Source organism: Anser cygnoides, chromosome 21 (assembly GCF_040182565.1).
Source record: "Anser cygnoides isolate HZ-2024a breed goose chromosome 21, Taihu_goose_T2T_genome, whole genome shotgun sequence".
Taxonomy (NCBI): Eukaryota; Metazoa; Chordata; class Aves; order Anseriformes; family Anatidae; genus Anser; species Anser cygnoides.
This window is the reverse complement of record NC_089893.1, coordinates 5994024-6012716: the sequence shown is the minus strand read 5'-3', so window position 1 is coordinate 6012716 and position 18693 is coordinate 5994024. Positions and strand designations below refer to the sequence as shown.

Below are 18693 nucleotides of genomic sequence, written 5' to 3'. Positions count from 1 at the left end.
CCATGCCTTCTCCTGCAGCTGTTACTGACCTGCGTGGAGGTTCTCACACTAAAACCTCTATGTCAGAGCCAACTTTTCGGAAGGGAGCAGGCAGGTATTTTGCCATGACTGCTTGGAGCAGAGGGCTGAATTAAGAATGGTTTATTTTTGGTGATGGAGGGGATTTGCACAATCTATTCTACTTATCTGCACAAAAACTATTCATGGTATCAATTAAACTGCCTCTCACCAGTGGCTATCAGCTAATGCCCAGAGGCATGATATTACATTACTACAGAAAGCATAAAATAACCCTGTTCTCAAGCTTGCCAATAGCTTTGAACTCAAAGCTCCAGACTCGCATGCTGAGCAACAGCAACAACAAAGTGCATGAGCACGAGCACACCAACTAATCCTGCAAGGTCTCCTCCTTGCCTCTGGCCCCAGTAAGAGGAGCAGGAGAGGTATCTGTCCCTCCACACCCCTCAGTCACAGAGAAGGGAAGCACAGGGGCTAATACCCTTGCTTTGAAATCGCAAAGCACTTTTAGTTCAGTCTCCTTAAGACTAAAGAACAAGAGTAGAAGAGATAGTGAGTGGAGCACAACTTTGATGAATCAAATCCGATACTGACTTTCAATGAAGAGAGCACCCTTATCTCCACTGACAGAAGTCGACTGAGGATTTTAGGGAAAAGGGATGAGACTTTCTCCCTGACGGCTCAACCCTCTTACAGGGCAGACCCACTGAGCTGGGATGCCAGGTGCAAAAGACGACTCCCAGTTGAACACAAAGACAAAATTCATCTTATTCCAGCAGCTTGTTAGCAGCCTGCCTTATCCAACAGAGCCGGATCCAGGCAGACTCTAATTAACAACAGCCCATCTTCAAAAGGAACAATGCTGGCGTATGAGGAACACTGCAGGTGCTATTTCCATTCACAACAGCTCTGCTGACAGTAGCGAATCTGGCAATCCGAGTGGAGGAGAGCTGCTCTCAAACTGTTCTTCTGTCTTCTACAGCCAAGAGCCAATGCTGGGGCTCAGGAAGCAGCAGCAATTAGGAAGAGGGAAGACACTAGCTCTGACCCTAAATATTAACCATCTTTCCTATGTAACAAAGAAGTTTAGTGCCATTCTGGTTAAACTCCTCCAAAGTTAGTCCATTTAATGTTAAATCCAGCTGACTAAGGAACATTTAAGGGAAGTATGGATTTTAATCTCGCTCCAAAGTTACTGCAAGAGCATCAGGGTTCTGATCTGGGACACTCTGGAAGCTCAGCCTGAGCTCTTCTCCACAACAGGATGTTTAGCACCACTTTTGAAAACCTCCCTAAAGATCATGTGCTTGAATCCACCCGTGATGAATAATAGTTATTCAGGTGTTTAATATTAGGACACTCACTGCCAAGGGAAGTAGCTAACTTTGCTGTGCCTCCACTTGCAAGTAAATGGGCACACAGTACGTTAATACCGGCTTCTCTTCATGTCAAGGGGAAAAGGGACGCAGGCTAGGAAGATGCAGCATAAGCAAGTCACGGGTCCATTGCTAAAATACAGAACTCCTACTGACTTCTTAAACACCCCAAGGATGTAACTTTGGCACAAACACTTTCAAAGTCTGACCTCCTTTCAGATCTTCACACAACTTCTTGGAAATCCAGTCAGGAGGCAGAATTTCTAAAACTTGTCTATGTCTTGAGCCATTCCCTAATCTTTTTGCAAGCTCTCGCAAATTTTGATCCATTGTTTGAGAAACACTTAGTAGCTTATGCAAAGGAAAGCAAAGGAAAAACAAGCCCCACAGCCCTGGAATTATCAGAGCAAGATACTGTGCACACTGGGGGGCTAATTAAGCTACAATCAAGAAGTAGGGCATCTTAAAACAAAACATCGTAAGACTAGCTGTTCCCCATTTCCTCCATTTTGATATGATCACTGTAAACTGCTACCTGCTTCTCTCCTCTCCTTTTCATGTCCTACTGCTTTCTGTCCCTGTACTTTCCACAATCCTCTTTTGACCTTATCAGTGTGTCTCCTCCTCAGACTGTGTATGAGGCTGAGGACTGATTTTCCCTCCAGCTCAGTAGCTTAATATTTACTCTTAATTAAAACTCCCTGCCTCCTAAACCTGATAGGTACTTCAACATCATGACAAAGAACAAGCCCTTGGTTCAAGCAGAAGCAGGCTCATGACCTTAGACTTCATTCAGATGAAAGCTCAAGGCAATTCATACATAACCTTGTCTTGTTACAGTGACTACTAACTGTGTATGTGCACAGATTTCACCCAAGTCTCTGGCTGTCTACATCCCAACCCTGTCCACTCTTTGAATTAGTTTAAGTCAAGCAGCTACTGCAAGCACAATTATTTGGACACCAACTCAGCTCCACTGCTTATCTTCATACTCGTGTGGTTGGGGTGTTTCAGCATCTGAGCAACCCACAGACTTAACTCACCATCTTTCTTATCTGTTTTCCTGAGGTTAGAAAAGAACCGTCCTCCTCATTTCACAGACAGAACATGAAACGATTCACCCAAGCTCACACAGACAGCAGGCAGCTGAGCCCTGAGTCCAAGCAAAATCCAGCTCTCCTTCTAGCCTGCCTCTTTGCCCTTACGTGGCTCTAAAAATACCTGCACAGCGTTTATTTACCCCAAGACAAAATAAAAGCTGTATAGGCTCCCTGTCAGCATAAACAATCAGGTATGATAGACATATGACAACTTACGTGACTTTGCAGAAGGCCAGCTTTTTCCTCAGAGAAGATACACGCAAGTGGCAGACCTGCTTCACCGCGGTGCTGCAGGACACCTTGTCCGGGCACGGGTTCTGGACCATGGCCGTACTTCGCACTGCACCAGCCAACAGCAGCGCTCACACCTCAAGGAACACAACTGCTAGGGAGCACCGAGCGCATCTGCCAGCAGAACAAAACTGAGTCTTCTCCGAAAGAGCCTGAGGGTTGGAGCACGATCTTTGGAAGTCCATCACTGAGCAGTTAACCCCACTAGCAGCATTCCCTGGTACTATCTTTTACAGGAAGAGCACGCAGTTAAGATCTTGGCTATGCCTAGTCTAGGTGTCAGCCATCCTCAGCTATGTATTCCTCTCCATATATATTTTTTTTAAATCTCAGAGTCAACATAGCAACTCAGCATCCCTTTATTTGGGCTGGGGTAGCTTTCAGCACTTTTCCAGACGTACCGAAGTGGGTGCAGATCTTTGCTCGCTCTGCTCTGATCCTTCCAGTGCAGCACAGACTCGTGCCTGCGACACCAGGGGCAGCATGCCAAGAGAAGGTGCACCCTTTGGTATACACCACACGATTTCTTGCCGTCTCCTCTTCTGCTCAGCTTTTACCACAACTCACAGGACTGCTGAAACCCTTGTTATTTTTACTTACAGCTTCTGTACGGTAAGTCAATGAAACAAGCACAGGGAACTGCCTGTAGGTCTTTACCATTTCAACTGAGAGGAGAACTTGAAACCTGTGGTTGGAGGACACATTGTTACTGGTCAAAATACTACCACATAAGGGCAGTGAGAAAGTACCTCCTCATTCGTTTGTAAAAGCCTGGCAGCTTCAAGATGCTTCAGAAATAACCTTCAACTTTGCTAGTAGGAACAGCAAGCACTCAAAGATTTCATTAGCCTACTTCACGTCTTACAGGAAAATCAAAATGCATTTCACTACCAGAGACTTTCTTGTCAAGTTTCACAAACAAGAGTCACTGCTACCCAAAGAAGCTGTACCAGCAAAGCTTGATGCAATTACTTTGGCGAAGGAAAAAGAGATAAAGGCAATTTACTTGCCTTCATCTAAGTCATTTTAGGATCAGTATTTTCCATGAAACCAAACCGACTTGAAATTTAATCTGGGCAGCGAGCATGTTGCAGGTCCCCTGATAACAGGGGGGTCAGCATGCTCTTTACCACCCTGGCTCTACATACATAGGTCTGAGCTCCGACAGCGCTCCCGCTGAAGCATCTCTTCCAGACACTAAGATGCTCTTGGCACCAGTCTAAAGGCTCTCTTTTAAGTCTACATGTGAAACCTGCAGCACTTCCAAATGATTCCCATCTTCCTATGTCCAGAAAACCTTCATCAGAGTATTAATGAAGCCTAACCTTGTTTAACCTACGGAGTCCAAAATCAAATATAACAGCATGCATTACACAGAGAAAGCCCAGGTATAATCTAAGTGTCCATCTGCTTTGCTGTCAGATTCTTTATTTACTGGTTGCAAACATCGCTCCCCACTAGTCAATTATGCCAGGCTCCACAGCACCATAGAGACTGATAATTGGAGCGAAACATATGGAAGAAAAGGTTAGCTGCAACTACCAAGTGCTAATTCAGAGCCAAACTCTGTTGGGATATTAATTAGCTCTTCAGGGTCAGGATGTTCTCTCAAGTGAGTCAATTCCTCAGATGCCTCCTCAGCTGCTATTCAGTTCTTACTCAGTCCATTGGCCTCTGACATCACAGTGGGGAGTCTGAGTTCGGTAAGAGTTTACCCTCCTAGAGTCAGTCAGAAAAACCTTCGACCTCAGAGACAGCTTGTGAGGAATAACTGAGTAACAGAGCCGAAACAAAGCTCTTCTCTGACTATGCCACAATACGAGCACACAGAGCAGAAGCCACATTCAGATGCTTCTCATAATCCACTACGCAGCAGCTGTGATCCACAGTCACAACATTAAGGAAAATGCGACAACTCCCCTGTGCAATGCAGTAACAAAATAACATGAGTTTCAGAAACTGAATATGAGACCAAACACTGGGCCCAAAGGTGTTATTAAGGAAAAAGGCCTGCAGGAGCTGGCCCTGGACAGAAAGGTGACTGCAGTTCAGGGCTCATAATTCATGCACAGCAGAAGAAAAAGTGGTTTCGGGCTCACAAGATGAACTGCAAGATAGAGCAAAACTCTTAATAATCATATAGCCCTCAGCAAAGCAACAATAAATCACACACAAAAATAAGCATTTGTTTTTCAACAGCTTTTGTGCCAACACTGCAGTTTAAAGTAGTCATTAATCAACCCTAAGTACAAGAAACTTAAGCTTCTTCTCAAACTTCACAGCAGTTTTTACCAAGCTGCTAGAAATGAGCTGTAAACACCTGGGGACTGTCCCCACACATCACATGTCAAACACAGCAGCCAGTCTCAATATTGTACTTGGTAGGGACAAGAATTACATACAAAATTTCACTTGTACACTCAAGGATCAGAGCTGCTAATGATCGATACACAGGGGATTTGATGAAGCTTTCTACATCAGCTAAAGTTTCAGGGAATGAATCTGAGAATGAGCCTGAGAATAAAATTCAGGCTACATCATGGGCTGGATGAGTTTGTCCTGAGTTCTACTTTTAAGTACATGGAAAAAAATATGTCTTTTTTAGACATTGATAAGACCGATTAAGTCATGCTTTTTTAGGCATGTGATATTTCTGGTAAAATAACTGAGAAACGGAGGGAAAATGAGGTCTCAGTCAGCCTGGCCCATCTGATTTTACTGAGTGGTTCCAGGAATTTCCCCCAGTTGAGCATGAACAGACTTACCTGTCGTCACGCATGTGAGGGCTCAGGAATCGAGACGAGTCATCATCGTGGCTGCTTTGCTGGCTGCTCTGCTGACTGCTGCAACAGAAAAAAGAAGCAATTAAGACAGATTTTGGTAAGTCCCTATCAAACATTTTGATTTTAAAGCCAGAACTAGAAAAAACACAAGCTTCATTCTTCATATATTTAGAGATGCAAAGAAAAATATAAGGAAGTAAGCTCATATCTGACATACAACAGGAGTCACCGGTTAGAAGCCTCTTACTCCCACTCAGTCATGCTTTTCTATGAACTTTCAGATACAGAAGTAACCTTGCACATTCTCTACAAAGTGTTTCATCACACCACCCCGCAATGGTTTCATACAGCTTAACGTTCAACTACCAAACCACTATCTGTTCATATACCCCCGCTTCCGGACAGCAGGACAAAAGAGCAGTTAAAGGGAACTCTTTTTAAGGATGAAGCAGCCAGAAGTGGTCACCACCAAATTTCTAGTGGAGAGTTGCATGCTGAGCCCACAAGATGTCACTCTTCGCCTTTAAATGGGTAATTTGGGGGTGTTTCTTTTTTATTTTTTTTAAATCCATTGTATGATGTTGGCTTTATTCCCTCCTAGCAGCCTCTGCCTGCTCCAGGGACTCATCAGCGTTCCTGCTTCCCACTTCTATAGCTTCATGTTTCTTCGCAAGAGCTTTATTTCTGAGCCCTCGACGGGTCTGATTCTGCCTTCAGATACCAGACTGCAGCACAACGCAGATGTCCCTGGGGCATCCTTAATCTGCACAGCCTGGGTACCCTGCCTATGGAGCCATGGCAACACAGCTTCAGCACAAACTGTCCAGCCCCACCTGGGACACTGGATGCATTTGCCTGAACACACACCATGCTAAAACACTCTGCGTTCGCTGCTGGAAGAACCCAAGCAGCTCAAATAAAACCAGTTCAGGTATACAGATGCATGCTGCGATCACAGCTTCTACTGCAGCGTAGACAAATCTATATAATACATTGCGCATCACATACAGACTGCTCAAAGGCACAGAAGCAGTTTCAAAAAGGCCCAAATTGCATCTTTTCTTCTTAGAAAGCACTAATCCTCAAGAAGACCTACTTTTGGGTGAAACAGCACTAAAACACCATAGTGAGATTTTTCTGTCAAGTCTACTTGTTCTTTTCTTTTCTGTCTCTCTTCAGATTAATTCATCCCCAAAAAAACATTTATTTTTCTTCTTTAAACGTACTCTGTGCTTGCACGAAGAAATTGTTACAGCTCCTCTTACCTATATCTACTCAGGCATTTCAACTCAACTACAGTACAGAAAGGATACCTGAAATGATAATTTTATTTAAGTCAATATCTTTATTAAGTCCTATGTAAAAAAGCACTACTTTTGCCACCACAGAAATTAACAGAGAAAAGTGTGAAGAGGTTTAGAAGTTTATCTACAATTGTCTTGGAACTTCCAAGGCATGAAGAAACCACTAAGCAGACAGAACAGGAACTAGAACCAGAAACTACGTCAGTGGAAGACGAGAGCTACGTCCTCAGGTATTAAACAGCATTGCTTCAGCAAATCTGTAAAAGAATACAGTGGCTTGTTAGAGCCTTTTTTTTTTTTTGTTAGAGCTTACCAAAAGAGTCCCAATGTAACACAGCCCAACTACAGCTCCTGGAGTGCTGGGAATCCCACTTGCAACTTTACTCTTAGACAGTTATACAAGATGTACCTTAGACCTTTCCATGCTCACCCAACCGTCATTAAATGCCTTGTTCAGACAGCCCTTCAAACCAAGGGTTAAAATTTAATGGAATACAGATGTCACAACACAGTGCAGTACAACACCTTGCCCCCTTCCCTTATCACTCGTGAATGCTCAAGACTAGAAATTAAAGAAACTCACACCAGAAGGAGATCAGTTCTTCCCCCTCCTACTTCACTGCAGGAGTGTTTTGCATGAAAGCTTTCCACAAGTTTGTGAGCTCTTCACGCAGAGAAAAAATCATTTCAATGTTTTGATTACTAGACAGTGCAGCTGTTAAACCCCCTAAAAAGTACAGAGCACTTGAAATGCAGAGCTATTGTTTCATTACACTTTTCAGTCCATTGCAAGTTAACCTGCTTTTAAGACGATAGTGTTCCTCTGAGGTGGTGGAACAGCAAATTGCTGCTCTTACCTTGGCTATAATTATAAGGGGATAAGAGAGGTGTGATTTGTATTGAGAAGTAATACAGGGGAAAGCTTTGCATACAGACATTGAGATTTTTTATTTACAGAGAAGGCTAAAAGCTGGTTAAAAGTCTTAGTAAATCAGTAAAAGAAAGTGCAGAAGAAAACAGTCCATTCCTAAGGATGCTTGTTCCGTTGCCTCTTTTCTAGCAACTGTAATATAAGCATTAAATAGTTTTCGTCAACTTTGTGACCTACGTACATGCACTTAGATGAATGCTCATGAGACTGTCACACACAAAAATCACCTCTTCCAAATCCTGCCAAAAGTGAACTTGAGCAGACTGCTGATACTAGAGATCAAAGTGCAAAACTTACTTTAAAAACGCTCATCACAATTCATCTCCCTGACCTTATGCCACTCAAAGTTAAATATTTAAACATTTCTCAGACCTGGTCTCAGCAAGTTTTAAATTACATTTTGTACTATTATCTTCTTGCTTTTTTTTTTTTTGGGGGGGGGGGGGGGCAGCGCTGCAGGGGGTGCAGTATCTCATCTTACTCAGATTTCAGTCTCTAAATGGTAAGGCAGAGCCAATCTCTCATTTTATGCACGAATAGGCTTTTAAAGCTAAGCAGCTCTTCTACTAAGGTGTCTGTCCAGATTTCAAAGTTCAGACACTCGTGTCAATGTTTGCACAGCAGGAGTTTTCTGGGAATCCTGTACCTTCCAGATATGTCTGGAAGTGTTATTAAAAGTCATAATCACAAGCAAGAGTACGTGACATTGGTTTTTCCCGTGTGGTTTTTCCCCTGCTTTCCACTTAGCAGTCCTAACAAATTTGCCGGCCCAGGCCAAGCTTTGATAGATCTGCATCTTCAGCAATTCCATCTTTGAAGGCATCAATACAGCATGATCCATTCCACCAAAGCAAGGCAGAAACACACACAGATTGCTTTCACCACACTTAATGTTCTCATAGCACTCGCACATTATTGGATGGGTGGAAAAAAGCATCTAGTCTGGCACTTAGAACAGATGCCATTACTTGTCCTGAAATTAGAAGTGCAATTTCTCAAAAAGAATTCGACTACAAATGCATAAATCCAGAAGCAATGAGAAATGGGTCTCAACGTGTTTCCTAACTTGAAACGTGTGGATAGCTGTATCTGATAAACGACCCCACTAAAAACTAGTGCTCCCTCTCCAACTCAGCCTCTCGCTTCTGACAATGCTTTGAAAAGGTGATAGAAAACATCTCACTGTACTTGCGTATCTGCAGGTGAGAGTCTGGCAGGCTTTTGTTCAAAGGAAATTCTTTCAACAGTGATGAATGATCAGGGTGAGCAAGGGAATGGGGAAGAAACGGCTGTCATGGAAGATGGAATCAATTCACGAGCTTGGAGAATCAGTTATTCACAGGAGTCTGTGGTCTTCAGAAGGTTATTGTTAGTCACAGCTATTCAGCAAATACTTTCACATGGAACTTTTCAAGTCTGAACACAGGTGAATATTTCCTATTCATTTTTCTTAATTAAACCCTGTATTCACTGGCTTTGGGTTCAGTGCTAAGCATTTCACAGAAGTAGGATAGGTAATTGACAGGTATAAAACCTCTCTACAAGTGCTTTCTGCAACTGCAGCAACTGTTCCTGGAACACAAAGCTAATATCTGATATATCATGATATCCACATTTTCAATTTTTCTGTGAAACTAAAAGATATGTAGGTTATAAGCAATAAAATTGAACTTGCATCAAGGCTTCTGTTAAAATTTGCAAAGCTGTTTAGTTATCCAAACAACAGGGTGTTTATTTTCCTCCATCCTTCCAGCTGCAAGCACCGAGAGGTGAACCTACCTGCGTTAAAGCACACACCTCACAGAGTTCAGCATGTCTGACAAACTGCCACCAGAAAAAGCATAGCAGTAGTAATACATTGTGCTATGGTTACTTCCAAGCTGACAAAAAAAATTAAGTTGATCATCCCTTTTAAATACGGCTCTTGTATTTATTTTAAGCCAAAACTCTTAATTCAGCTGAAAAAAAAAAGACAAAAATGGAGTATTTTAAACACTAAATTTCACAATGCAAAAAACAGTCATCATTTGAAAACTCTGGTAGATGTTTTTCCCCATCTTTCCATGGCAACATAAACATAGGATACTACTACCAGATAATCCTAAACTGCAAGCCTCAGGTGTGCCAGAAGAAAAGTTTCCTCCAACTTTCCCCCCTCAGGGCTGGAGAAGCTCGTCAAAGACAGAACGATTTTACCTTCCACTTCACCCTCCTGCTCTGCCCATCCTTCCCAGCACGTAGCCCCCTCCTATTTCTCATGAGGCAGCAGAAAGATCTCCCAGACCCAGCTGCCCAGCAGCACCTCAGTGCCCTCAGCAAATTAAATCCCTGCCATCAGCAGCCCCGGGTTTCTATGGCTGCAGCAGCAACGGGGCCGTTACAAGCACCAGGAAACTGTGAGGTGGAGGGGACAGAGAAGGGAGCAAGGGTGATGAAGAGGAAATTGCCAAGCTAGGAAATCACCATCTGTTATTCCAACAGGTAACAGACAGCCTCGCTCATCAAGAAGGGCTGTCCTTCGATAGCCTTAAAGCTTTCAGCCTGTGAATTAAAGTCAGAGCACCTGCACCGACGGAGCTTTCCCATAGCTGCTGCAAGCTCCTGCTCTCTGCATACGAGTGCCGAGTTGTCAGGGGTAACATATGCTTGTCACTGAAGGTAGCAAGCTAACACCGGCCTTTATTAAAGATGAGACTCGTGTTCAGTGAACTGTAATCATTGCACTGATACCAAGCCCCGTGGGAGGCAGGTGGCAGATGGCACCACAACACCTCTAAGGATCCCAGCACCCATTTGGTTTGTGCAACCCGGCTCCACTTAAGGACTTAGGAGTTTCTTCATATATATACATATATATATATATATACACATACATAGGTGGTAAACACCTCAATTATATGAACTTTAGTTGAAATGGAGATGCAGAGGTGAGAGGAAAATTTATAGCCGAGCTCATGAATGAATGGCAGAGCTGTAAGGTGAATTTTTAAGGGCTTTTAAAAAAGCTAAACAGAGCCTACACAAGCTGGAGCGTGTGTAATATTACCAGCATGTCCAAAAACCAAAGGGGCGCTTCCTCCTTGAGACCTTGGTGTTCTGTTAACTCAGTTTCATAAAGCAGGGCGAGCAATGTTTACGGGCTAAACCCATTCATAGTGAGCAAGAGAATAAGCGAGCTGCCTCGGCCAAATCCCTACCAAACAGTTGCATCTATCACACAGACCAACACAATTAGTACTAATTGGCGCTCTTTGAAGTCACACTCAGTTGGAGTCAGACTGAACCTGGAGCAGGGCTCCCTTCCCTCCTGGCAGTCCAGCGGAGAACTGTGGTAGTGAACACAAAGGACAGGTAAATCCTGGCAAGCACAGGGCTGCGTACGACATGATGTTCAGATGGTCCCAGAAATATTTGCTGACTGGGTAGGATCAACAGCATTTAAGTTCCGGGCTGTTTGCAAATGAGTCAGTTTTGATGCTCTTGTGTGAATGGTCACCCTAAACCACACAAATACCGAAAGATAAATATTTAAAAAATACAAGCAGCTGCACAAAGGCAGCAAAACTCAGCCAACAAAATAGTGCTGGTAAGAGTCACAGGCACTTGGCACACGTTATCAAATAAAACCATATCCTCTGCAAACAGCACCTCGGTACTCTACATAAGAGACGCATGCTGCAGTTCCAAAAAATCAGTTCACTGGAAGCACAAATGAGGCCTTATTTGAACTTGCAGCTTCAAAAAGGAGAAAGATTACATTAATAACTAAGTCCCTGCTAAGCCATCATTCATGTACTGTCACATTTCAGATTCAAAAAGATACCACATCAGTGGAGGTTTGTGCTTACGGATTTTCCAAGGCTACCAACAGTGGAGAAGGTGGGTTGTTTATTATACAGGCCTACGCAGAAAACTTTTCCTGGTTTTGCTTTGAAGATGCAAGGGAGCATGGATACCAGCTAAATGCCATCTACGTATTCAAGTCTCAAATTCAATCCTCAGGGTGTTTGCACATTATTCACATTGCTTCTATTTTCTCCAGAAATCAAGTTTTTTTGTTTGATTTTTTTTTTTTAATGTAGTGTAAGCGATAACCATGGAAAGATTTATTCCAAAAATTTAGACACAGTATTGTGAGAAGTAGTTTCTGCCAGCAGGACTCTACACTGCAGAACACCACGTCTGACCTGCATCCTCCCAAAAACCTCAATTCACCAACTCCACCTACAAGCCGACCATGAAACATGCAACCCATTGACCTCTTCTACTGCAGACATCCTGCGGAACTGCCAGTTCCTCACACCGGTGTGAACTCAACGTGAATTTTGACAGAAGCGATAAAGCCAACGCAGGCTGGCAGCCCCGAGCAGCACGCACAGCGCTCCCTGCCGCAGCCTGGTGTTTCAGGCAGGAGCCCCGCTTCCTCTTGGGCCTAAAACTGAAACGTGGAAGTTTCTAAAAACCAGGCAACCTGAGAAAAACCATTGGCAGAAGTACTCGTTTTTGCAGGTTCTCAGCAATTACATGGCATGGAAAGAACAAAACCTCAGGCCACCAAGCCACCCTGGTCTTCCTCTCAGTCACAAGCAGCACAGGGCTCGAACAGTTTCCCATCCTCAAGTCCTTCTTCCGAGTCAGTAAATGCTGTCACCGATGCCACCTCCAGCCAGCAGCCTTCCCAAAAGTGAGAACACAAGCACTATTTGCATTTCCACAGCCCTTCCAAGATGTGAGAAGCTCTACAGCCATAACTCTTGTAGCTTTTGATATTTATCTTTCACCTTTAGCAGTTATTTAGAGGAGGGGGAAGAAACAGCACTATCTCAAGCATTCATGAGAGGTTTTTCCCTCTAGAAAGCTCCACAGTATTTTACCTGCGTGTGGAAGGAAAAAGATTAACATTCTTTTCCAGACCAGACTAAATTGTAATTTTGGTAAGCAAAGCAAAAGCATTATGAACTACTTGAAATTAAAGACTGTTTTTTATTAAAAATCAGAATATTTAAGATATCTTTATAATATTTTTGGCATGGGTTCCAACAAATCAGCAGTTCCCTCTCACCTGATGTGTCTCACTAAGCTGACCAAGAGACTTTGCATAGGAATGTTCTTCCTTAAGGAAAAAAAATGGAAATTTTACCTCTTTCTGCCGGAGAACGTGAACGGTAACAGCCACACAAAGCACGTTGCTGACCAGTATGAAAAAAACACCCAGCATGGCATCTGGTTCCTACTATCAGATAAGCTGTGAAAATTTCTCCTGTAAAACCTCTATGGTTTTGTGCCTGGCAATTCAAGAGACCTCTGTCACCTCATCACATACCCTTTCGTCAGATCAGATGAAATGCTTTTAATAACATACTTCATTTTTAACAGCTTGAGTTAAAGATGCTAGAGTCATTTTAGGACTTGGGCAAGTCCTTTCCCTTTAGCTGAACCTGTCATTTAGGACTTAACTGCAGCGGAAGACCAAACCAAATACATCCATCTTCAGAAGTGTCAAGAGCTGCAGAACAATCAACTCCATACTGATCCAACAAAATCCACAATACTTTTAATGTTATTTGGAGCACCAACATTTCATATTTAATAAGCTATTCTGGATGTTGTAACTGACAAGAGTTTGGCTTTTTGGACAAGTGCTAACAGGAGGAAAAAAAAATATCTTGGGGAGCTCTGGGAAGGGACTACAGACATCAAGGCACAACTTCCAGGACATGTCAAGAGAGAAAATCCAGCAAGGAATAATGACAGGCAAAGTGTGATTTTGAAACCTCTTCCATCTTCTGCTTTCTGGCTTATTTTTTCCCCACAGGAATGGAACACATTCAGATTACCACCAGCACAACCTGTGCCCAGCATGAATATCTCACGGCAAACTGTTCAAGAGCAAGCGATTTACTGCACCTCGACTATTACACATGTGCTGGTGGGGAGCACTCACAGAACAGTTGAAGTCAGGCCACAGCAGTGCGGGGGCACCTATTTACTCTCAGCTTCTGCCAGGGAGAGGACGGACAGGATTTCATTTCAATACCAGCTTTAAACCAAAAAGGAGAACAGTGCTTCGAGCTCAAGTCATCTACTCTCTCAACAGTTCTTGCATTACACACATTAAGAATCACGTGTAGTTCTGGACATTACTAGAAAGGGTGGCTTTAAGTAAATAAATCAGTTAAAGCAGATAGACACATCCCCCACATCAATAATGCACGTTCATAATAATGCATGCATAGCAAAAAGCTACCAGATGCAGTCTGTGAGGACAGCCTTGCACTGCCTCAATCAAGTTCTGTGCCCTTGTGTGCAGGATTCATACTTTACAAAGCCGTATGCAGGTAAGTAACTTCTGTTATTAACTGGGTAGTAAACAACGGACAAAGAGCATAGCTACGAAGCTGTCTATATCCCTTCTGAAATAATTCAAGTTACTGAATGACCATGCGAGTCCCCCAGAGCAAACGGAGTCTGGATCATCATGCTTTTGTGGAAGCACAAGTTACAGGAAAAACCATCTATCAGAAAAATGGCTTCTTCCTCCTGCCTCATCTTGAAGAGAGCTCAGTGTTGTAGGCAAGCTAGGCTCTTACATGCCCCCTCTTCTGTTTAATGAAAAGAAATACTCCTTTGCTCTCACTACCAACCACCTAACAGCTTGCAGAGAACCAGTAGGCAAACAACCATTACAATTATCCAGGTTATTAAAAACTAACCAGTGTTATAAAACATTTTATAGGCTAGAGTTTCCAGATAAAAAAAAACAGCCGGCTTTCATCAGACCTGGAGCATTACGGACAGCCTCTAAGTCCTAAAAACATTTGTTTATTCACTTGGATGCTTACTGTATGCTAATGGTCACAGAGCTATTGCTCTTGCTCAGGGGCGTGAGCAGCACATGCATCACTGGAATGAATCAGCTGGTGCACAGCTTGCTCTCAGCTACCAGCTCTCCTGGGAAAACCCTGCCAAACAGGCGGATAAGCTGGCCCCATGACAGGGTTAAGGTTATTAGGCTCAAAAAAAAAAAAAAAGTGCTTCACAACAATTCAATTAGGAAGAGGGAGCAATCAGAAGCAAACAGCATTCATTTTTTCCAATGGGAAAAACATGCTGATGGCTGCACACTTTACCAGGTGAAACTCGGGAACACAAGCTTGGGAAGTCAGGTACTTAGCAGCGTGTCTCTGCTACCAGAAGATGCACAGCACACTGACCACACTGGGAATCACAGTTAGGGCACTTGCAATTAATCAGCTGGACAGCTCAAACATCGTTACCGTGCAGGGCTTGGTGGAGGAACCACTAGACAAAATGCTTCAGCCTCCGCTGCACAGGAGCCGTACAGGTCTGTTTCCCTTAAATGAATAGCACAGTGAGTGACAAGTGTCATCTATTAAGAACAGCATCACAATAAAACAGCATCACGAAAGAGCTGGTGCTCTAGATGACCAAGTCCTCAGGAGGGGAAATTAGATGGGCAGCATCAGTCTGCTTCCCAGAAAGCCAGCCCCCTGCCCTGCGATTTTAGAGCAGTGTTTCACATGCAGCAAACAGCCTTAGGGTGCAGCACGGTTTACCTCGCAGCACTAGCTGCTACATCTCTTTCAGATTAATGCCACAAAATCCCTTTAGGGTTCATCGCTCTTCCCGTGACAAGCTCTCCACAGAGACTGCGCGTTCTGTGTCATTTCTATGCCTGCTGAGCTTTTGGAAGCCCAGTGATGATCTCTGCCTCTGAGCCCAGACACTCAGCACACACTGACCAGCAATCTATGTTTTTTCCCCTCTGGACTGGGAAGGGAAAAATTCCAACATCATATGTTTTCCGTTGCAAAGGGGACAATTTGGAGCCTGCTACTTATGAAGAAAGGAGGTGCCATGCTGGCTTTGGTATGCTAATGCCACCTAATCCATCAACTGCTTCAGCTTTTTTCCAATCACCACTTCAAAAACATAACCAAGGTTAAGGCAGAAACGTCTTTAGAAAGATTAATAAGGAGACAGCTGTCAGCACAGCCATAGGAATATCATGTGCACATAAAGATACAAAGTGGTGGTGGCATAGGTTTGGTTTTGTTTATGTTTGTTGTTTTTTTACACATTTACAAAGAAATCTGTCTTGCCCTCTCACACTTTCACTAATGATAAACCCAAATGAAAATTCTTCAGCTGTAAAAGCTGCTCTGTTGAAATTCAGAACTTAATTGTTATTCTGGCACTTCAGCATGTGCCCTATGCGTTATCCTTTGCAAGTTTCCAATGCTATTGCCTGAATCATGACATCACCACAGTTAAGCGAAAGCCAGTCGTATTCCTCAACCAAGAAATGTTTTTCAGTGCTAACTTTGAGAAAGGGCTCAAAGTCCTTGGCGGCATGCATTTATTGCTGAAGCTTCCCCGAACCTTAATAAAATGACGGATTGACCTTGCAAGAGGGAACTCTTGTGACAAGTTACCACATACTCAAAGGGCATAACAGAAGAAAGCTCTGTCCTGTAAATACTAGGTTAACAGTGTCAATGAGACAGCTGGGAGCAGAAGCCATAAGAAACTTCATGTCTGTCTTTTTTTTTTTTTTTTAAACACAAGCGTGATACATACATTCAGGAATAAACCCACACAACGGTGCAACAAAAAAAAAATTAGTCAGCACTAAGCTAGTGTAAAGACTTATAATGCACTAATTTCTCATGGAAAAATGTGTCTTGTAGTTTTTAGGCCCTTCACGAGACGTATATTGTTCCACTCTGACGCTAAAAGTGGAGTAAACTACATTATGATGTAGACACCAATTGCACCTGCACAGTGTTAGATAACACACATCTTTTTCTTCAAATGGTGACACAGTAACTCACTGGGCATTAATTTTGCTGTGTTGACAGGCTCTTGGAGGTCTTAGAATTATTCGTCCTCTGCTTTTGAGCCAAAAGACAGAGTGACTTTCAAGTCTGGAAAGCAGCCAAGAATTGAACCCAGACATCCTGATATGCAGACCCACATAACAACCACAAGGCTGCCATGTCTCCATCTCCTCCTCATTGCCCTAACTTCAGCAAGTGAGTGCAGGACTTCAGAGAAAGGCTCAGGGGATAAATATCAACACCGCAAAAATAAACACTGACCAAGGCTTGGCATCTTCACTCCCTGTCCCGGTAATCCCCCCAGAGGTGTCGCCACACTCTCTCCCAAGGGTCTCTGCAGGACGCCTCAATGTTAGCCTCGCCACCCATTCTTTAAGGACGGTCTCCCTCACTCACACCCGAGTCCTTTCCGCTGGATCTGCGCTGCCTTTAAAAGGGATGTGGAGGACCACTAAAACAGGGCCAGATCCTAGCGCTGCTGTTTTTATCATGCCCACTGTCTGGGCACAAGGATTGGGCCATTTGGTCTGGCATCGTGAAGTCCAACAACTACATGACCCATTCCAGCCACTAGGTGAGGACAAAGCTCCTGAGAGAATCCCACCAAAACCTGAGGGGGAACAACAGGCCCTAACCGCTGGGGACAGGCTCTTTTGGAAGCAGGGAAGGGAGAGTGGCCAAAAACATACCTGCTCTCACTGTACTCCTTCTTCTCTCTCACACGCAGCCACCTCCGGAGGAGGAAGCGCTTGCGCCGCGGGGAGGCACTGGGTGTGGAGCAGTTGGACCAGGGGGTGTCCTCGTCACTGGACGGGGTGATCTCAATGGAGGGGAGCTGCAGGTATTCCTTGCTGGAGGAAGGAGAATCCTGGTACCTGCCGGCCTCCAGGCTCTGCTCCTGCACATTCTTCATCCGCCTCATCTTGAAGCGCTTCCTGCGCAGGGTGGGGGTGGACGAACTGGACCAGGCACGGCCGCCCTCCACCACCTGCTGCTCTGGGACTTGCAGTGCAGGGAGCTGCAGGGTTTCTGTCATGTTGGCGGCTGGCATCAGATGCCCTTTCTCCTCCCGCTCCCACCCCCAGGCACGCTAGCTCTGATCTCTGTGTAAACCACACCGCAAAAACCAGAGCTCGCCCTTCCCCTCCCTCCCGCAGTCCAGCTCTTGCCCTCCCTCTCACGCAGGAAGCCTCCTGGTGCTCAGGTGCTTTCATTTAACAGGCAGGGGTGCTCAGGACAGACATGCCACAAGGGAAGCCAGTTTCAAGTTTCTTTTGTCCTTCCCCTCTCTGGAAAACAAGGTCCCTCCCCTGCCCCGTCTCTCAAAGCAGTAGGTTTAGCAAGCACCAAGACAAGGGTTGCTTGCAACAGCTTGGCTCACTTTCACGTTTGTTTGTTTTGCCTTTTTTTTTTTTTCCTTTGCTTTCTGTCCTCTTTGCCTAATGTTGGTTCAGAAAAAAACCTCCTGGGCTGGGAAACTCAGCTGTGGTCTTCTCAAGAGACGAAGCAAGTATGGAGCGGCGTGGAGCTGTGAGGAGGTCAGAGAGAGACAAAGGAGGAGGGAAGAAACGATACTGATAAAATCAGGAAAGAGGAGGAGCAGCAGCATGTTCTTTTTCTGTAGCGGATAAGACATGTGCAGGCAGCTGCTCCAAGTGTAACTGCACTCTTAATCCCAAGGGACAGGGTTTATATTACTGAATATGCCGCTGCCGCAAATCAACCGAATGACAAGGGTAAGAAGGGAAAATAACTTCTGTAGGAGCCAATTGGACAGGCTTTCCCCTCATCCCACCTTCCTGCTTGGACAGCCCCCCTGCGTGGGGAGGGAACAAGCGAACTTGGACTTCCAGCCTTCTGGCAAGGCTAGGGACTTTTTGTCCCACTGTTTGCTCACAGAACGGGCAGAGAAGGAGAGGGCTTGAGGAAAAGCTCCCCAGGCAGTGGCAGCGGATGGCAGCAGAGCTGGGAGCCGGCTGGTGCTGGAGCTCAGGCTCACGGGAGCGAAAGCTGACAAAAGGGAGTTCTT

General features: G+C 44.4%; 1 protein-coding gene across 14 annotated transcripts in view; it reads right to left on the bottom strand.

The window, feature by feature from the left end:
- GRAMD1B (GRAM domain containing 1B) overlaps positions 1-18693 on the bottom strand; it is a 135153-nt gene that overhangs the window by 81134 nt on the left and 35326 nt on the right. For 6 of the 14 annotated variants that reach the window (XM_066981318.1, XM_066981321.1, XM_066981316.1 and 3 more), the window contains exons 1-3: positions 17354-18126; positions 15081-15158; positions 5551-5628 (exon numbers count right to left, since the gene is read on the bottom strand). In XM_066981318.1, coding sequence (XP_066837419.1) covers positions 5551-5628; positions 15081-15158; positions 17354-17715 — 518 coding nt within the window. In that variant the 5' untranslated portion in view covers positions 17716-18126. Of the gene's footprint in view, positions 1-5550; positions 5629-7185; positions 7205-15080; positions 15159-17353; positions 18456-18693 lie in introns of those variants that run through there. The other 8 variants (XM_066981325.1, XM_066981323.1, XM_066981324.1 and 5 more) reach the window with 5 other exon arrangements.